The sequence below is a fragment of the Pelecanus crispus genome, chromosome 4, assembly GCF_030463565.1.
Source record: "Pelecanus crispus isolate bPelCri1 chromosome 4, bPelCri1.pri, whole genome shotgun sequence".
In the NCBI taxonomy this organism is placed as follows: domain Eukaryota; kingdom Metazoa; phylum Chordata; class Aves; order Pelecaniformes; family Pelecanidae; genus Pelecanus; species Pelecanus crispus.
The window spans coordinates 43,976,764-43,994,562 of record NC_134646.1 but is presented as its reverse complement, the minus strand read 5'-3'; the positions used below and the strand labels follow the sequence as shown (position 1 = coordinate 43,994,562).

The window sequence follows — 17,799 nt, the reverse complement described above, 5'->3', positions numbered from 1 at the left end:
GTAAGTTATACAATGAATGCTGTTTTATGCCAGTGTAAGCATATTTATGTTTGGGCTTCTGCCACAGAAACTCCTTTTTAGAAGGAAATCAGATCTCGTGTTTCTCTGCAGGCATAAGTTTCTCTTGGCTTAAGCTCATGAAAAATACATACAGTTGCATATTGTCCGTTAAAAAAATAAGAGTAAAGTTCAAAATCAGGTGACGGAACACAAAATATAAATCCAAAGAGGAAAATTGTAAGTGAATTCTGTAGGTTTCTAAGGCAAAATATCTGGGTTGGGAGAAGAAATCTGAGGGACCCAAGCCTCAAATATATGAATGCGTGTGCATTTTTTCAGATTCTTGTTAAGCCACTTGTTTTGATGTCATCGTATATTATTAATTTTATTTTCTTTAAAGGAATCTGGCATGTGAAATGTATGTATATCCATGCCTTAGCTAAAAATGAATTTAAACAGTTTGTATATCAGCAGTAGCGTTAGAAGTTCAAATACTTTTGCATAAGGATTTTGCATAAGGACTGAGGACATAATTCTAAGAAACCCGTTTTGTGTGGAGTCTTTCTGAGTTTTATATTTTAATTTCCTAAAATGTTTTTTGTCTGGGTGGGTTGTTTTTTTTTTTTTTTTTTTTTTTTGTTTTTGGGGTTGTTTTTTTTGTTGTTGCTTTCTCAAAGAGCTGGCAGGGTAAATGGCAGCTCTAAACCTAAGGGTAGGCTGCGGAGTTTTTCTTCCAAAGCCTTCCTTTCATGTTTAGCCGAGTGAGAGACACGGAGTGAAATGTAAACTCCGGCTCCGCGTATCCTCATGGCCTTTTCTCCTGGTGAGTAGCCGGAGGGGCAGAAGGGGGGCCAAAGCCACCCAAGGCTGCTAACCACGACGGCCCGCAAGGCACCAGCCGTGAGCCGCGGCTCCCAGGTTGCTCAGAGGAGGAGGAGGAGGAGGAATGTGAAGATGGCGCTCGGGGGCCCTTGGTACCGCACCCCTGAGAACGGCGCTCCCCGTCGCCCGCCCGCCCGCTCCTTCTCGCTTCATCCTCCCGCTGGGCTGGGACAGAAGGGAAAGGCGTTCGCTTTACTTCTCTTCAGCGTCGTTTCACCATTTCTTTTTAATCCCTGGCAGCCTGACTGAGAACTAAGTGTGTGTTTTGTTGAACCTTGTTCTGTTTGAAATTGTGGACTGGAACCATTTTTATTTAACGTGGGAAACAAGCTTTGCAGAAACTCAACCTATACACTGGGAAAGGAGCTTCCTATAAAATATAAACAGATGTTTGTAAGTTTGAGTGGAGGTTTGCTCGTGGGAGGCTTTGTGATAAACTGCGTAAATACAATATCGAGTTCTAACAATTAAATGATGACTAATTGATGAGTTTGATCGCTTTGACATGATCTGCTGTGCTGGTACTCCTGGTTTGTTTTGGTTTTGTTTGTCTTTAAAAATATTAATTTTCCAACTGTGTTTTATACACACGGCTAATCTTGAAGTTCTTCCTCAGTGCAGGGACATAGAAAGCTTTCTCCCGGGAGAATGGGGTGATTCCTGGGAGAACTCCAGCTATTCCCTCCAGTTCAAGAGAGATGCGTATGTGTTGTAGTGGCCATAATTGACTGGAGCCCTTTTTCTACCAAGTAATTTTCTGGCTCGTAATCACTGAAGGGCTGTAACTTTTTTGGTTGGTTGGTTGGTTTGTTATTGGGATGGAAATGGATAAACAAGCAGGTGTTTCCTCTCTTGCGTAGAGGTGTGTTTCTTTTTGCTTCCAACCTGCCCTCGTCCCCCCCACCTCCCTGTTCTCTCTCTGCACTTGTCCTCGCCACATCTGCACCGACTGCTTCCCTCATCCTGTCTGTTTACTCTGCACAGAGCACATAGGACTAAAAAAATACATTCAGACAATATTTTTTTAGTTCTTCTCTTGTGGCCATGAATTTCCCCCTTAATCAGTTGGGGCCCTGTCGTGGTTTAACCCCAGTTGGCAGCTCGGCGCCGCACAGCCGCTTGCTCACGCCCCCCTGCAGTGGGATGGGGAGAGAACTGGAAGAGGAAAAGTGGGAAAACTCATGGGTTGAGATAAAAGACAGTTTAATAGGTAAAGCAAGAGCTGTGCACGCAAGCAAAGCAAAAGGAGGAATTCATTCACTGCTTGCCATCAGCAGGCAGGTGCTCAGCCATCTCCAGGAAAGCAGGGCTCCAGCACATTTAACGGTTACTTGGGAAGACAAATGCCATCACTCTGAATATCCCCCCCCTTTCTTCTTCTTCCCCCAGCTTTATATGCTGAGCATGACATCATATGGTCAGGAATATCCCTGTGGTCAGCTGGGGTCAGCTGTCCCAGCTGTGCCCCCTCCCAACTTCTTGTGCACCCCCAGCCTACTCGCTGGTGGGGTGGGGTGAGAAGCAGAAAAGGCCTGGACTCTGTGTAAGCACTGCTCAGCAGTAACCAAAACATCTCTCTATTTTCAGCAGTTTTCAGCACAAATCCAAAACATAGCCCCATGCAAGCTACCATGAAGAAAATTGACCCTATCCCAGCCAAACCATGGACTAGTATAATCATTCTAGTACCCATCCCAGGTGCAATAGAATGAACTGTGATTTTCCTGTATTCCTATGTGAACCATACTCACCTGTACCTATGTATATACACATAGTTTTCCTTTGACTGTTTGGTATAGAAAGAAAATTATTAAATAAGCTAATCTTTAAGATATTGTTTATCCATTCATGAAATTATTGATCTGTTTATAAAATCATACACAAAAAAATTAAAGATGTCCAAACAAATTGGATTATATTGAAAGACAAAATTTTAAGTGTTAAATGTGAAATAAATTATCAAGCACTCTGTCTTCTGACCAATGAGACAGACTCAAAGTCATAATTCCTTCTGAGAATTTCCTTGCGTTGTGTGTGTACCTCTTGAGATATTGCAAGTGCAACTCCAATTTACAATCTGAGCTGATAGAATACTTGAGAGGAGAGACATACCATGGGGTAGATGTGACAAATAATATCGCCAACATTGAATTTCATTAACATTTGCCTTTTCTGTAAGGGATAGCATTAAAGATGTGAAATACTATACTCTAGTTGACTATAAATACTGTCTTTGTTATGGAAAGACTGTTTTAGTAATGCAGGATACTGCTGTTTGCATCATTAAGGGGATGAGCTCTCCTCTAGGTATTTAAAATTGGAAAGAAAAGGGGGTTTTGAAGGCAGTAGCCCTAATACTAGAGTTGTAGAGTTCTATGGCTCACTCTTGCAAAATGTGGAGGCACAGACTGAGCAACTAAAAAATAATACCTGCAGTGTATGTAAGGGAGGATGACAGTATTATATTGTAATCCTTCTGACATGCATTCAAGAGCAGCACCAAGACCTACAGTTTTCAGATATTATGGAGGAATCAAGTGAAGAAAACCCAAGGATACATGCCTTCAACAGATTTTTTTTTTTTCCCCAGTAATTCTTTTTAGCCTTGTCTTAACATAAATAATTAAATTAAAAGGGTTGTTCCAGGATGAATTATTTCACCTTTAATAAAGTGAGACTTGTTTTTCAAGCTGGAAAACACCTCCCTTATGTCCTCATCCTTAGCATTCTGTGCCTGTGAAATAAATAAGGTGAGGAAAATAATAAGAAAGTCAGGCAGAAAACATGCCTTAAAGGTCTTATAGCAAATTTGTTATTCTAGTGCTGTATTTTCTTGCAGCATTTTTCTGTCAGATCTCTCAAGTGGTCAGGGTACTTTCCAGTTTGTTTGGGTTTTTTTTAATGTTTAAACTTCGTGAATGAGTACATGAAGGTTAAAGTATTACCTTTTTTTGCCTCTCATGTCTAGCAATGTTGTAGCATTACTGAAAATCATCATGAAATTTAGGGGGATGTTAAGACTGTATAGAACTGAAGCTCTTCATACACGTTTGGGTAAAATCAGTAGAATCATTGCCATAAAATGATCTTATTGTGTATAATTTTACTGTACAATTTTATACAGTTTCATTCATAGTCTCCCAAAGAATGTAATATAAATGCTATTTAGTAATACTCATCTAATTCTAGTGATTTTTTTTTTCTTCTTCTTCTTTAGGGTGTACCTCAGTTACCATGTGCCAAAGCATTGTATAACTACGAGGGAAAAGAACCTGGAGATCTTAAATTCAGTAAAGGGGACATCATCATTTTGCGTCGACAGGTGGATGAAAATTGGTATCATGGAGAAGTCAATGGCATCCATGGCTTTTTTCCTACCAATTTTGTTCAGATTATTAAACCTTTACCTCAACCTCCGCCTCAGTGCAAAGCACTTTATGACTTTGAAGTAAAAGACAAGGAAGCAGATAAAGACTGTTTACCATTTGCAAAGGTAAAAGCAGAATAAAATTATTATTTTCTTTTAATAATTTCATTCACTTGGATAAGAAATAATGACTGTTCTGTAGTCTTGTCTGCTTTTTTTTTTTTTTAAATGGAGCTGCACAAATATGAAAAGGGCAAGTAATTCTGCAGGTATTTCTCCTATGTTGATTAGTTTTGTCTTCCTTCTTTTCCTAAATTACACATAATTTCTCTGAGGCTTTATTTTTGAGAATGCAGTTTTTCATAATTGCAGTAGTAATGTTCTTAATTTATGAGAAATAAGTTGTATTATGAATTAAAAGTGTTCTGTCTTTAAAGAAACACTCATTTTTAAATCATTGAAGTTCATACTATTTTCAGCTTTGCATTTAGTAAATTACATTTTTTAGGATCTAGATACTAGACATAAAGTACTACTAAACTTTGTCATTCTATAATATTACTAATTGCCTTTTGGAAAATATGATTTTTCTTCTTACATCTTTTCTATTGGAATTTTCTGTCTTGCAGAGCACATAATGATATGGAGTTTTAACAGGAATCAGAACTGTTACTTTTTTTCAGTTTCTGATTCTTTATCGAATTGCACAAAAATGTTTTAAGATCAAATGTGAGCTAATTACTTTTCTACCCTTGCCTATTAAAAGTGAAAAGGATAGCTAAAATTCTAAAAAGGAAAGATATTAACATGTGGACAGACAATGGTTATTACAACACAGAACAGAAATACTGTTGAGGATGATTGGCATTAGCTTGCATATTTTGATTAACTTGTTGGCCAACTGCTTTTTTTTTAAAAAAATCTGCAGTCTCGCTTGAGTAAGCATATATGTTTCCAAATATTTTAACTTGCATATGAAATAATTACGTATCTTGGTATAAGTGAGAGCAATGTTTAATGTGCACGTAAATCCTTTTTTTAATGTAACTTTCTCAAAACTGTATCTGATCCAAATGCTCCATGTAGATGTGAAAGAAATCATATCACTTACCAGTGTTCTTAAGTACTTAAGTAGGAAAGCAACATCTAGGGAAGATAGGTAATGAGTCAGTTGAGAAGTAAAAAGATTGCAGTTCTGCTGACGAATGCCAAGGACTTCAAGGGGGGCTGATGAATACCATGGGCTGAACACGGCAGGAAGTCTGGCACTAAGGACAAAGTCTGATGGCTGAGATGAGCTGTGGACAGTTAGCTGAACTCTGACAAAATAGGAAAAGGAACGGCTGGAACTGACTTCAACCCCAAAAGCGGCATATTCCTGTTACGGAGCGCCTTCTCTGTGGTTCTTGCCCATGTACCGCCTTCTTTGATTACCCATGTGTTATGGAGGGAAATTAAATTAGAAGTTTAATTAGAGCTGGGAGACATAATCGCTGCATGTTCACACAGGATGATGTTCTGACTGTAATTCGCCGCGTGGATGAAAACTGGGCAGAAGGAATGCTGGCTGACAAGATAGGAATATTTCCAATTTCATATGTTGAGGTGAGTAAAGTTGGGCCCTCAGTAAGGTTGTGCCCATTGTGTATTTCATTTTCTAAAAGGAAGAATAATGAGTACTGGTGGTGATTCCAAAATAAGCTGAGATACAGTCTTAGACTTAAATAATCTAAGATCTGCATGCTTAGTTTGGGAAAGTTACCTTAGCAGTTGAACCAGTGATTTTTACTTAGCTATCAGCAAGTCAGAGAAATAATAAGCTTTGCACTGTCCCTAATACCTGCCTCTCAAAATCAAATTAGCACAACTAGAAGGTCAGAGAATATAGGCTGTTGTTAAGCAGGTAAAGCATTGACTTTTACATCCAAAAGACCCTTCTATAAAATCTTGTGTATCTTCCTGCATTTCATATATGTGATATGACAATTTACAGTGAGAGGCAGCAGTTGAGAAAGTTGCCCCAACCTTTTAAGGTTTAAGAGTAGAAAGCTATAACTTCTATATAAAAAGACATAGGTGATTAAGAACAGTGTGTACAGCTACAACAATAATTATTAAAATTTGCATTACAGAAAGATACAGAGATTTGGAATAGTGTTTGTCTTTTTCTGATAGGTATGCTATGGATACTTGGTAAGATAAACTTCTCCCACTGAAGAGATTTTATTTAAATAAATGAGCCAGAACAATTAAAAAAAAAAGTGTTTTCACATTACCTGTGGGATGAGAAATGCGTACCTCACATCACAGAAGAAATCTGTAACCATACTAAGAATCAAGTCAGGTTTCATTAATTCAATTTCTGAATGCCCTGATGAGATGGGAACTTTTTAAAAAATGGCTGTGTTCAACCAACGTAGAATTTTTTCTTTAAAAGGGAAAATACGTATATTCATTTTTATAGGTTTATGTAAGGATCTGTGTATGTGGGGATAGAGGTTTTCGCATGACTGAAAAAAACAACAGAATAAAAAGGTTTCCAACCTGCTTAGTGCAATTCTGGCTTCAGTTTAAGAAGTTTTTAAAAGCCAATTTAAGAAGTTCTTGCCCCTGGCTATTCATTCCTAGTTCCTTGCAATTAACTGCCCCTTCTGTTCCTCCAGTAAGGGTATTTGTGGTGCTTTTTAAAACTAAATCACTTAACTTAGCCAAGTTAGAAAAAACCCTTTCCTAGGGCTGCCACTTGCGCTAACTATTTAGCTAACAACTCTGTTTCCTTCTCTACAAAAGTTTGCAAAATGGAGATATACTCTTGAAAAAAATTACGTAAAAGTGATACTCGGTCACAGAATGTATTTCACTGTTGATGTTTTCGGACAAATTTCATCAACTAAGAAAATGTATCTTCAGTTAACCCTTTTAGAACAGGCACAAGCGCTTGTGTATGCACTTGCAAATCCCCGCTAAAATGATATGAGAAGTCTAGAATGATAAATAATACTCAAAGAGATACTTCAGATCAGACAGGTGTTTATTTTCAGTATACTAAACTGAAACACATACTCTGGTGAAGAGCAGTGAGATATGCAGAAAACTTTCAATATGAACTTTGAAATACCTGTTTTCTGGGACTATATAACTGTTGTTCTGGAAAATAAGCAGACAAAGTACAAACAAGTATAGTAAACCATTGTTATGTATGTTAACCTTAAAGACACCGAAGATGAGAAATAATTCATATTTTTGAGGTATTTTTATATGGTGTTTTTAGTTATATTTCCCAATCCTGTAATCATTGCCTATTTTTGTCATAATGACAGACATATCTTTGTCTTGTGTATGTTAGTCCATATACTTTTTTTTTCTTTTTTTTTTTTTTAATCTGAATTAGTAGCTGCATTTACTCGAGATTTTCTGAGTCCTTAACTTCAAAATAAGTGTAGTCTGTGATGTTTATTCTGTAGTATAGGTCTGTTACTTGTGATGTTTCTTGTATGATGAGGTCACAGGATAAACTTTAGAAATGTTGAAGTCCATGAAAAACCCTATTTGAGGACAACTTTTTACTGGGAGGAACATTTTATGATTCAGTGATTGCTAGTCTGCTCTATGCTTTTATATTGCTTTCACTTACTAAATTTATGGTAATAATAAAAGCTAAGACTGAAAACATTTTGAGAGGAATTTTAATAGTGATTCCATTGAAAGTATAGTTTGTTACCTGAGTCACAAATCATTACGCCTTTATCTGTAGACATGTAGCACTGTGAAATAATTACTTCTATCAGCAAATGAAAAATTAATAATGCAAAACATTGCAAAAAAAGAAATTCTATTTTCTAAGAAGTGCTAAAATGAAACAAACGGTCTAGTTTTACTAGAGTAAGACCTGATTAACATATCTAAATTACTAGACTTTTGACTGATGGAATTTCAATGTGCTTGCATTAAAACCAGGTCAACCAGGTTCTTGCACAGTGACGAAATCAAATGCAGTGAGTTCAGAAACTGTATGATTAAGTTCGTAACGCTTATGTTTATCTCTGTTCCAAAAAGAGATTAATCAGAACTAAACAGATAGTGTTAGAATTTTTCTATGTGGAATACAGTTCTGGGTACAATATACCTTTCTTAGAATGACCTCAAATTTGACACTTTGATGTGGTTTAACACTTGGTAAACACACTCTGAATGTAGAAAGTGTTTAAATTTTTACAAGTTATTCAGCACTCATACAGAACAACTAGAAAAATACAAACGCCCGGAATAGAATAAGAAAAATCAGGCAAAGGGAATCACTTTTCAATCAAAATGTCAGTAGAAAATAACGACAGCTTTTGTTTTCCCAAGTTAACATGAACAACTGGGAAACACCTTTGTATTACTCCAGCTCCTCTAGCTTTATTTATAAATAATCTTACAGAAATGTAGGGGAAAAAACCCACAAAATTATCTAAAATGTTTACTGTAGTAGAATTTTAAGTTCATTGTAATTTTATACTACTGCATCCGTCAGTTAACATGACACTTTAGTCGATGAGAACATAAGATTTTATGTACCTAGTGTGTCAGGTTGTTCTTTTTTTTTTGTTTTGTTTTGTTAGCATCTCCTGCTGTACTAAACAGGAGTGTTTCAAAACATTTTTATTTTTTATTGTGTCTATACATTGTAGATTGGATTTTAGGCTGGATTTCTAGCATGGTCTTTTTAATGTTGTACTTACTAGGCTAAACTTTGTCTACCACTGTTAAATGATGTGATCTGATTTAAAGTGCTTAGAAAAAAAAAAAATCAGACTTCTGTAACAATACTAACTCAGAAGAATAAGATAAAACCTTTTACAGGAATTTTCCTCTGCTTTTTGACTGTTTTGCCTGCCCGGACCTTAAAGCAGAAATTTTATGTAAAAAGTGACTGTTGTATGTTACGCCTGAAAATAGAGATTGTTAATTTTGAGTAGAAAATTATAATGTAATCCCCACTGTATTTGAATGTGGTAATCTCAATGTTATCATTCCAACGACAACTTCTGGGCATCATAGTTTTGATTAATTTCCCTAACTTCAGTACAGAACTATTTCATTTGTTTCAAAAATTAATATAAACATAACTTCGTTCATGATTCTGATCTGTTCAAGATTTGTGAAATGATTCTTCCACTGGTTTGGACAAAATATATTTGTTCCAAAATTTTAATTGCAAAGTTGAATTTAGGTTTCTAAGCTATTGCCTGTCCTCCAGGATGATGCTTAGTAAAAGTAGTAACATCAAATAAGGACAACGTTTACCTTGGTTCCACTTACACTTTACTACTCTGTTTCCAAATATATGTGAAAGTGAAATGTTGTCTAGAAATTGGAATTTGACTAATAATAGTGTTGGTGATGTGGAAAAAATAACTCCTTGACCTATGGTGATGTAGTAAAATTGCATAATTAAAAAATTTGGATGAACGTGAATAGAAAGGTCATTTGAGGGAGAAGATGGTGTTTTTACTTAATTTCAGAAAGTGATGATATTTAAATTCTAACTATGTATTTGTGAGTGAAGAACACCTGAATTAATTTGTAAAATAAGTGCAGTAAAGCACAGCTATAAGAGACCTTGAAATAGGTCTTGCATGGTAGTCTACTTGATAATATCTCCAGATGGCTGCAGGCAGGCAGAAACCTGCTGCAGCACTGAGACGCGGCTCAGCTGTCCGCCTCTGTCTTGCCCCGTTCGGAAAGTTGTTCTGTTTCCTGGGTTTTGGTGGGAAGGGGAATTGGATTTCAGGCTATCTGTTACAGCAAAGATTTTGTTGAATGGAAAAAACAAATAAATGTGAAGGTAAAATTTGAAGTAAAGAAGCTTCAGTTCAAATACATCTGTTCAGGAAAACAAATGACGTAGAAAATGTGGGAATAGATACAGGGGTATTTGTTGCAGAAAGGAATGCTGTATTGAAACACTTTGTAGCCCGAGTGGGATGCATTCCCATGGTGACCTTGAATGGTTGCTAGCCATTTCATTGGAGAATGCATGCAAGTTCTTCATTTCTCTTCTCAAGGAAGAAATAAGCTGCACTCTGCAAAGTATTCTGCAACTATTGCTGTCCTTGGGTTGCTTCTAAGAAAAGGCTAGTAATCAGCTTACTTCCATGTTCAAGTTCACGCTACTGTCCTGTGCTTTATTCTCTACATAAGAAAGCTTGGTACCTTGCTTATATTTGAATCAGTTTTGAATCAATCCCATGGGCGGGCCTTAACTTTTCTCTAATAGGTTGCTCACGGTATAGAAGTAATCAGATTCTGCAGGCATTAATAGCTTCAGGAGGTAAACAAACGTAATTAGGTGTAACAGGTACCTCAGAGTGCTTTTAGCAGAGTGGCTTTTGGTTTTGTTTTTTACTCCTGGGTGATCCCTTAACTATTCTGAATAGGTAGTTCTTGTTTTAGCAATGAGTGCTGCTTTTCTTTCTCTGATCTGTGTAATTTGTGAACAGGTTCTTTGCTCAATGAGGGACTAGGTTAGGTAAGAATAGAAGTGGTTGCAGCCTTTGTATAAGACAATATGGAAGACACAGATTCTCATGAAGAACATGAAGAATTTCAATCTGAGGTGGAAAAAATAAAATGTGCAAAATACATAAAATGATTAGTCTTTGAAAAGCCTGCATGTTCTTCTCTGATGAAGGATAGGACCCTGACAGGATGGGTAGCAGAGTACGCTTTTCTTGGTCTTATTTTCTACTTGTTTCATATCCTTCAGCCTCACATCAGTGTTCTGTGATAAAACAACATTGTTTTCACTGGTCTGTTAAAAGTATGTCTGCTTTAAGTATATATATAAAAAAAAAAAATTATCTAAATAGTGGGCCTGCAAGTTAATTGGAGAAAGCTGTATGGTTATACCTTCTGTACTACACAAGTGATACAAAATTATTTTGTCCATATGATCCATGTCCAGTATGAGCAGGAAGGAAAATCTAGCGTCCACCTTTTTCTTAGGAATGTTTAATACTGTGACATTGTCTTCTGCTATCCTTCCTGTTGTCTTCAGCTGCCTTCAGAAGGACCAATAATAAGAGCATTTAGGAAAAAATTCTACATTCTCATCTTCTCATCCTTTGTCAAATCCCCCATTATGCCCCTCTTCCGCTGCAGTATGTTCTGGGTAGTCCTTCCTCTTCAAGCATTTCATAATTTTAATTCTCCTGCTGTTTCATCCTAGTAGGCTTTTGTGTCAACTCGTCATTGTTCTAATCATTCTAGTTTTGAACTTTGTCTGTTTCTTCTGTACATGCATAATTTCCTTCCAGATCTCATCTTTCAAATACCACTTGAAAACCTTTTCTATATTAAAAAAAAAATACATTCTTTATTCTTTTGTACCACTTCATATGTATCTACTTGTCCTCAGAGATAGGAAAGTGTTCAGGGTATAAGCTGTTGTCATTTGTGGGAGCTGCATTTAAATCAGTGTGGATGCTATCATGATTAATGATGTGTTATTTGTCTAGTAAAGTTTTGATGGGGTAAAATACTGCTTTAAAACTCCTCATGAGCATAGTAGCTATCTTAAGACTTGTGGAAAAATTCATAAAATAAATAGGAGAAACAATATGCTGAAGAACAGAAATAGTATTTCCACAGGAACTAATTTCATTGTTTCATCCTGATGTTCTTCAGAAAAGATTTTTTTCCCATCTTGATAATTGGCTACACTTATCCAAGTAACAGTATTCATATTTAGTGGTACCTGTTAACATTAGTTAACTTGTTCAGAAAACTGGTGGTGGTGTTACTTCAGCTCATGAATAAATGACACTTCTGACATTAGTATTTCCAATAGCTCTAAAATATAAATAAGATTTTCTGGAAGTAAAGGGTTTGTGAAAAATGTAGAGGGTTTTGTTTGGGTTTTTTTTTCCCCTCTTACATAGCTTACATTTCATTGTAAGAAGAAAATGTGTGGGATTCCAGATTTCTTCATCGGAAAGGAAGGATTTGTTTGCATTCAATATAATATTGTTGTAACAAATTAACAGAAAATTTCGGTGTGAACAAAAATTCATTAGATAAGCTTAAAAAAGGAAAAATCTTTTTGAGGGTTCTTAGGCACAGAGATGCTGCTTCTGCATTAGAAAATTCAGAAGCTGAGAAGGTATTTCCACAGAATTGCCAATATATGTTTCTTTTCTCCTTATACTGTCTTATGCTTGTATAGCTACTTGTTGTCAGGCAGTATACTGATATAGCTGGATCTTTAGTCTGTCCTACTATGTTCTTAAATCTGCATTTAGGAAGCCTGTTTTTTACTGCTTGCAGTGTTAAAGATGCATGCATAAATACCAAGGGACACTAGGAGGAATGTCTTCAAGAGTCCATGTGCATAGGTGTGGGTTTATGTCATGCTTACAAACAAAACAAAAAAGGCTTAAAATGAACATTCAAGAAGTTTTGTAATATAGATTTTTATACTATAAGGTCAAAGGGGACCACTGTAATTTAGTCTGACTTCTAGATAACACAGGCAGCAGATATTGCTGAATTAATCCATGGCTGGACTAGAGCATAATGTCCTTTCTTGACTGAAATTTTACCTTAGGTGGGTAGTCCACACCAGCCCAACAGTAAGTGTGTTGAGTTTGTAGTGAAAGACTTGTCACTCTGTAATGACTAATTTGTCAAGTAGGTCAGTATGTCACAGTTTTAAGTTGCATGGTTTAAATTCTATTATAATATATGAATAAAAGGAAAATAGTTCTTTTTTTTTTGTTATATTCAGACGATTTATATAAATAAAAAAAGTACTGATGTGTGACTATCTCTTGTAGTTTAACACAGCAGCCAAACAGCTGATAGAATTGGATAAGCCCTCAGGTTCTGCTGTTGACTCTGGAGAAGGTACCTCTGGGGCAGCCCACAACAATTCAACCCAAAAGCACACCGATACTAAGAAAAACACCAAAAAACGGCACTCTTTTACCTCCCTCACTATGTCCAACAAGTCTTCACAGTCTTCTCAGAATCGCCACTCAATGGAAATTAGTCCTCCTGTCCTCATCAGCTCCAGCAACCCAACCGCAGCAGCCCGCATAAGTGAGCTGACAGGACTTTCCTGTAGTGCCCCTTCTCAGGTAATTTACATGAAATCAAATATAAATCGTGTGGTTTGTTTTTTTTTTTTTTTTTAATAAATACAAAGGCTTCTGATCTTGTCAGATTACTTCAAATTATTATATGTAATTAATATTAACGTACACTTTCACAAAGTTTATCTTCCAACATGAAAGCATTTAAGGAAAACATTTTACAACACTTCTTATACAATGATAGCAAATATTTTTGGTCTTGTAAGCTCATTTTTTTCACAGTTGTTAATTTCTTAAGTGCCACAAAGATTTTTATTAAACTGTGGAGCGATTTAATTTCTTGGTTTTTTCCTAAATTGAATATAATATTGGATATTAATAAAGTGCATGCAAGTAAATGGTAAATTCAACTTGAAAATTACATGAATTCCAGAAACGTACCATATTAAGCTGATTGTGATAAGTAGAAATATTCAGCTGGCTTTATTTATTTGTTACTCTCCTGTTTCTTCAAAGCTTTTAGTTACGAGCTACACTAGTTTGTGAACAATTGTCTGTTTCACATAGAGATTACATTTTGGGAGAAGAGATAATAATGGAGACCAAGAAGTGTTGGCATCATTTTACGTGAGCTAGAAAATATGTTTTATTTGCACACCTTTGGGATCTGACAGCCTTTTATGGAAAAAAAGAAAACTGACACTGGTAAAAGTGTGTTTCACAGTGCTAGTTCAATATATCTCCAAAGTTTCTGAAACATCAGGGAAAAAAAAAAAGGGAGCAGTGATCCGATACTGTTTGCATGGGTATCTAACAAAAAATTAGTTCTAGTCTAAAGTTACAGATAGTACAGTACAGGTGATTTTGACCATGAAGCTTACAGCTGTGTCAAAACCAGATCTTATTAAACTACTCAGAACTGACCCTGCTGGTTTTCTTTTTTTTTTTCTTTGACAGGTTCATATCGGTACTACAGGGCTAATTGTGACTCCACCCCCTAGCAGCCCCGTCACAACAGGGCCTTCATTTACGTTCCCATCAGAAGTTACCTACCAAGCTGCTCTTGGTGTAAGTACTGTTTAAGAAAACTCAGCCTTCCCATTTATCTTTGGTCTGTACAGTCATTTTTTTTTTTTCTCGAGTTCTCATACACTGATTTGAAATGATGATTTTATGATGATTGTCTATGTGATAGGCAATGGTATAAATTGAATTATAGTGAAAGCATTATTGGTACAATAATGTTTGCATCCTGTCATGCATATCCATTTCTCCACCTTTCCTCTGTCATTTCGCTGTAGTAAACACAAGAAACACACTTCCTTCCAGAACAGTGTTTCTTCTCAGCTTGAGTAGGAAAGAGATTATGCTATGGGAGGAGGTTAGGAGAAACAATCAAGATCTTACTAAAGACCATCAACTTGAGACCACAGCTGCCAGGTATTTCTGTCTTACTTAATATTATCAAGATTCTCTGAAATAACTTTCAAAACTCTGCTTTATCCCAATTAAATAAGATTATTTTAGTTGTGTGTACGCCTGCAGCATATGAAATGGTTCTTGGAGCTCAATATGAAAAACTTGCAAATGGCTGTCTTTTGAAGGAAGCAATACAATGCAATGCTCTTTCCTTTGGACAAAGAAAATGACATTGTCTTCAAAAAGCACAGGATTTCATTCCAAAACCAACTGAAACTCTTTACTTTGCTGTGCTTGTGGTGGAGAAGCTCTGGAACGTCCTATATCATACTGCACTTATCAAAGCCTTACCTTAACTGCAGTAAAGATTGTGGATACCAGTTTTTAGAGATCTTCAAGGGAACGTAATAAGCCTTTATTTTGATCGTAGGAATTCTCGAAATTTAATTCTTGTTTCAAGTCCAAATGCACATGGTAAGTGCATTCCAGAACTCGGTACAGTACTGCAGGGTCATTTTCAGGGATGAAAATATTGATAGTATGACCCTTTTACTTTTATCCTGTTAGTCTGATGTTTATATCTTGAGAATTTGCATCCATTCATTTGGCCCGAGTGTAGCACAAAGTTTATGTTCAGCTGAATATCCACCATGATCCCACAAATGTTCATTATCAGTAGTGATGCAACAATTGCTCCCATCCAAGTAAATGTATTTCACATTCTTTGTTCTTCAGACAGATGACCTTATTATTCACAATTATACAGACAGTGTGCTTTTGCCCTGCCTTACTGAAAATGCAAGTTGCACTGTAGCAATGCTTTCTCCTTTTATTGTTAACAACTCCTTCTATCTGTTGATCATCTGTGCAATCCTGCTGTTAAATGTATGTTCTCAAACCAGTAATAATCTCCTTATATTTAGACTCAGATTTTAATGTCACAGAGTGGTTGAGGTTGGAAGGGACCTCTGGAGGTCATCTCGTCTTAACCTCCCTGCTCAAGCAGGGCCACCTATAGCCAGTTGTCCAGGATGGTGTCCAGATAGCTTCTGAATATCTCCAAGGATGGAGACTCAACAGCCTCTCTGGGCCACCTGTGGCAATGCTCAGTCACCCTCGCAGTAAAAAAAATGTTTCCTGATATTCAGACTGAACCTCCTGTGTTCCAGTTTGTGTTTCACTGGGCACCACTGAAAAGAGCATGGCTCCGTCATCCTTGTACCTTCCCTTCAGGTACTTGCGTACATTGGTGAGATCCCCCTGAGCCTTCCTAGGCTGAACAGTCCCAGTCTCTTAGCCTTTCATCATAGGAGATACGCTCCAGTCCCTTAATTTTCTTAGTGGCCCTTCGTTGGACTCTCTGGTATGTCCGTGTCTCTCTTGTACTGGGGAGCCCAGAACTGGACACAGTACTCCAGGTGTGGCCTCATCAGTGCTGAGGAGAGGGGAAGGATCAACTCCCTTGACCCGCTGGCAAGACTCCTCCTGATGAAGCCCAGGATATCGTTAGCCTTCTTTGCCGCAAGGGCACGTTGTTGGCTCATGTTCAACTTGGTGTGCACCAGGAAGGACACCCAGGTCCTTTTTTTTGCATATGAGATGTACCTCTAATACTAGAAACAATTAGCTGCCTATATACTAATCCATGTAATCTTTTATACTTCTTTCATCCCATCCTTCAGAAAATACCTGTGAGAACTGAGCAAACAAAATCAGTTTTGGTACCATTTGTGCTGTTAGGCAGAATACAAATCTAGCTAACATATATGCTGCAAACGTTGAGTAATTGATTTGATTTGTGGATGAGATACGTTTTGGAGAGGATGGGATAGGCAGGATTCAAAGTATAATTTGAAAAGTTTTGTCAGAAGTTGCTTCTTTTTTTTCTGCTCAGTAACAAATACTTTTGTTACTAAGAATCAGTAGTTCTTTCTTTGATGCCAACATGGAAATACACTTTATTTTGGTGCTGGTGCAAAGTCATTAAACCACCTCGGGTGCTTTAGTTGCATAAGCTTGTTCAAAAGCAATCTCACCGTTGGTACCCACAGGAACTAAATTACAGTGCTACATGCAGCATGGAGTGAAACGCCTGCCACATGATCGTCCTGTGTCCTGGAGTGCTACTTTCTCTTTGTGATAACCATGTTGCTGTTTTTTTCCAGTTAGGCATATAATTCCCATTGAGAATCTGAATTATTCTCTGCCACACTCTTTAAAAGTCAGTAACCTTCTGTACATAGTGTTCTGTTTCTTCTTGACTTTTCAGCATGACTAAAATACAAGCTGGCAGCTCAGGCTGCAGTCAGGTCATTCCTGTGTTCTTTTACTATAGATGATATTAGAAGATGATGCAGTTTATAGTCACAGACTGTGAAATATGTCTTTTACGTCCACTTTTCCTCTTGCTTCATAAACTCTTGTTTTAATTTTAGAAATGTGCAAAATGGTTCTGAGTCAAGAGAGAAAGTGATGTTCTTGTCTCTCTAGATGTTTCCCTTCTGGAAATACCCTCCCTGACATTTTGAGCATTAATTTTAAAGCTACGGAACAATTGTGTTTGTATGATGTAGTACATCAGAAGTGGTTGGCTTGAGTCCTTCTGCTTTTGTATTTTTTGCTTTTGTAAGTATAAACTCCTGCATTTGTCTAAGCTTCTCCCTTTAGATTTTCTTCATTTCTGAATACTAAGCAAATGACAAGAGTTGGATTGGAGCAGGGACAGTTTCTCTTCAGCATGAAAATGGTTTAATTGGATCTTCTTCCTGTCAATCGTTTTGGTGTTTATGACACTATTTAAAGTAATTGATTGTTCCTTGAGAGCAAGCTGTTTATACAACTTCTTTTACTTAGCGCCAAACTCAGATTAAGGGAGAAAGAAGGAATCGGAGAGGATGAGCATGATTCCCCATCAGCGAGGAAAAGGATAACATTCCTTTACAGTAATCCTGAATTGATGCGTATTTGCTACATTTATCTGTCCTCAGTCTAGAAGCAAAGAAAAGCTAGTGTCTTCTCTTACCTTCTGTAAGAAAGATGGCTTTTTTTATTGTT

At 36.8% G+C, this 17,799-nt stretch overlaps 1 protein-coding gene across 1 annotated transcript in view; it reads left to right on the top strand.

The window, feature by feature from the left end:
• SH3RF1 (SH3 domain containing ring finger 1) overlaps positions 1 to 17,799 on the top strand; it is an 89,518-nt gene that overhangs the window by 48,309 nt on the left and 23,410 nt on the right. Inside the window, exons 2-5 of the mRNA XM_075709490.1 lie at positions 4,100 to 4,375; positions 5,759 to 5,854; positions 13,069 to 13,371; positions 14,284 to 14,394. Of these exons, the coding sequence (XP_075565605.1) occupies positions 4,100 to 4,375; positions 5,759 to 5,854; positions 13,069 to 13,371; positions 14,284 to 14,394 (786 nt within the window). The remainder of the gene's footprint in view (positions 1 to 4,099; positions 4,376 to 5,758; positions 5,855 to 13,068; positions 13,372 to 14,283; positions 14,395 to 17,799) is intronic.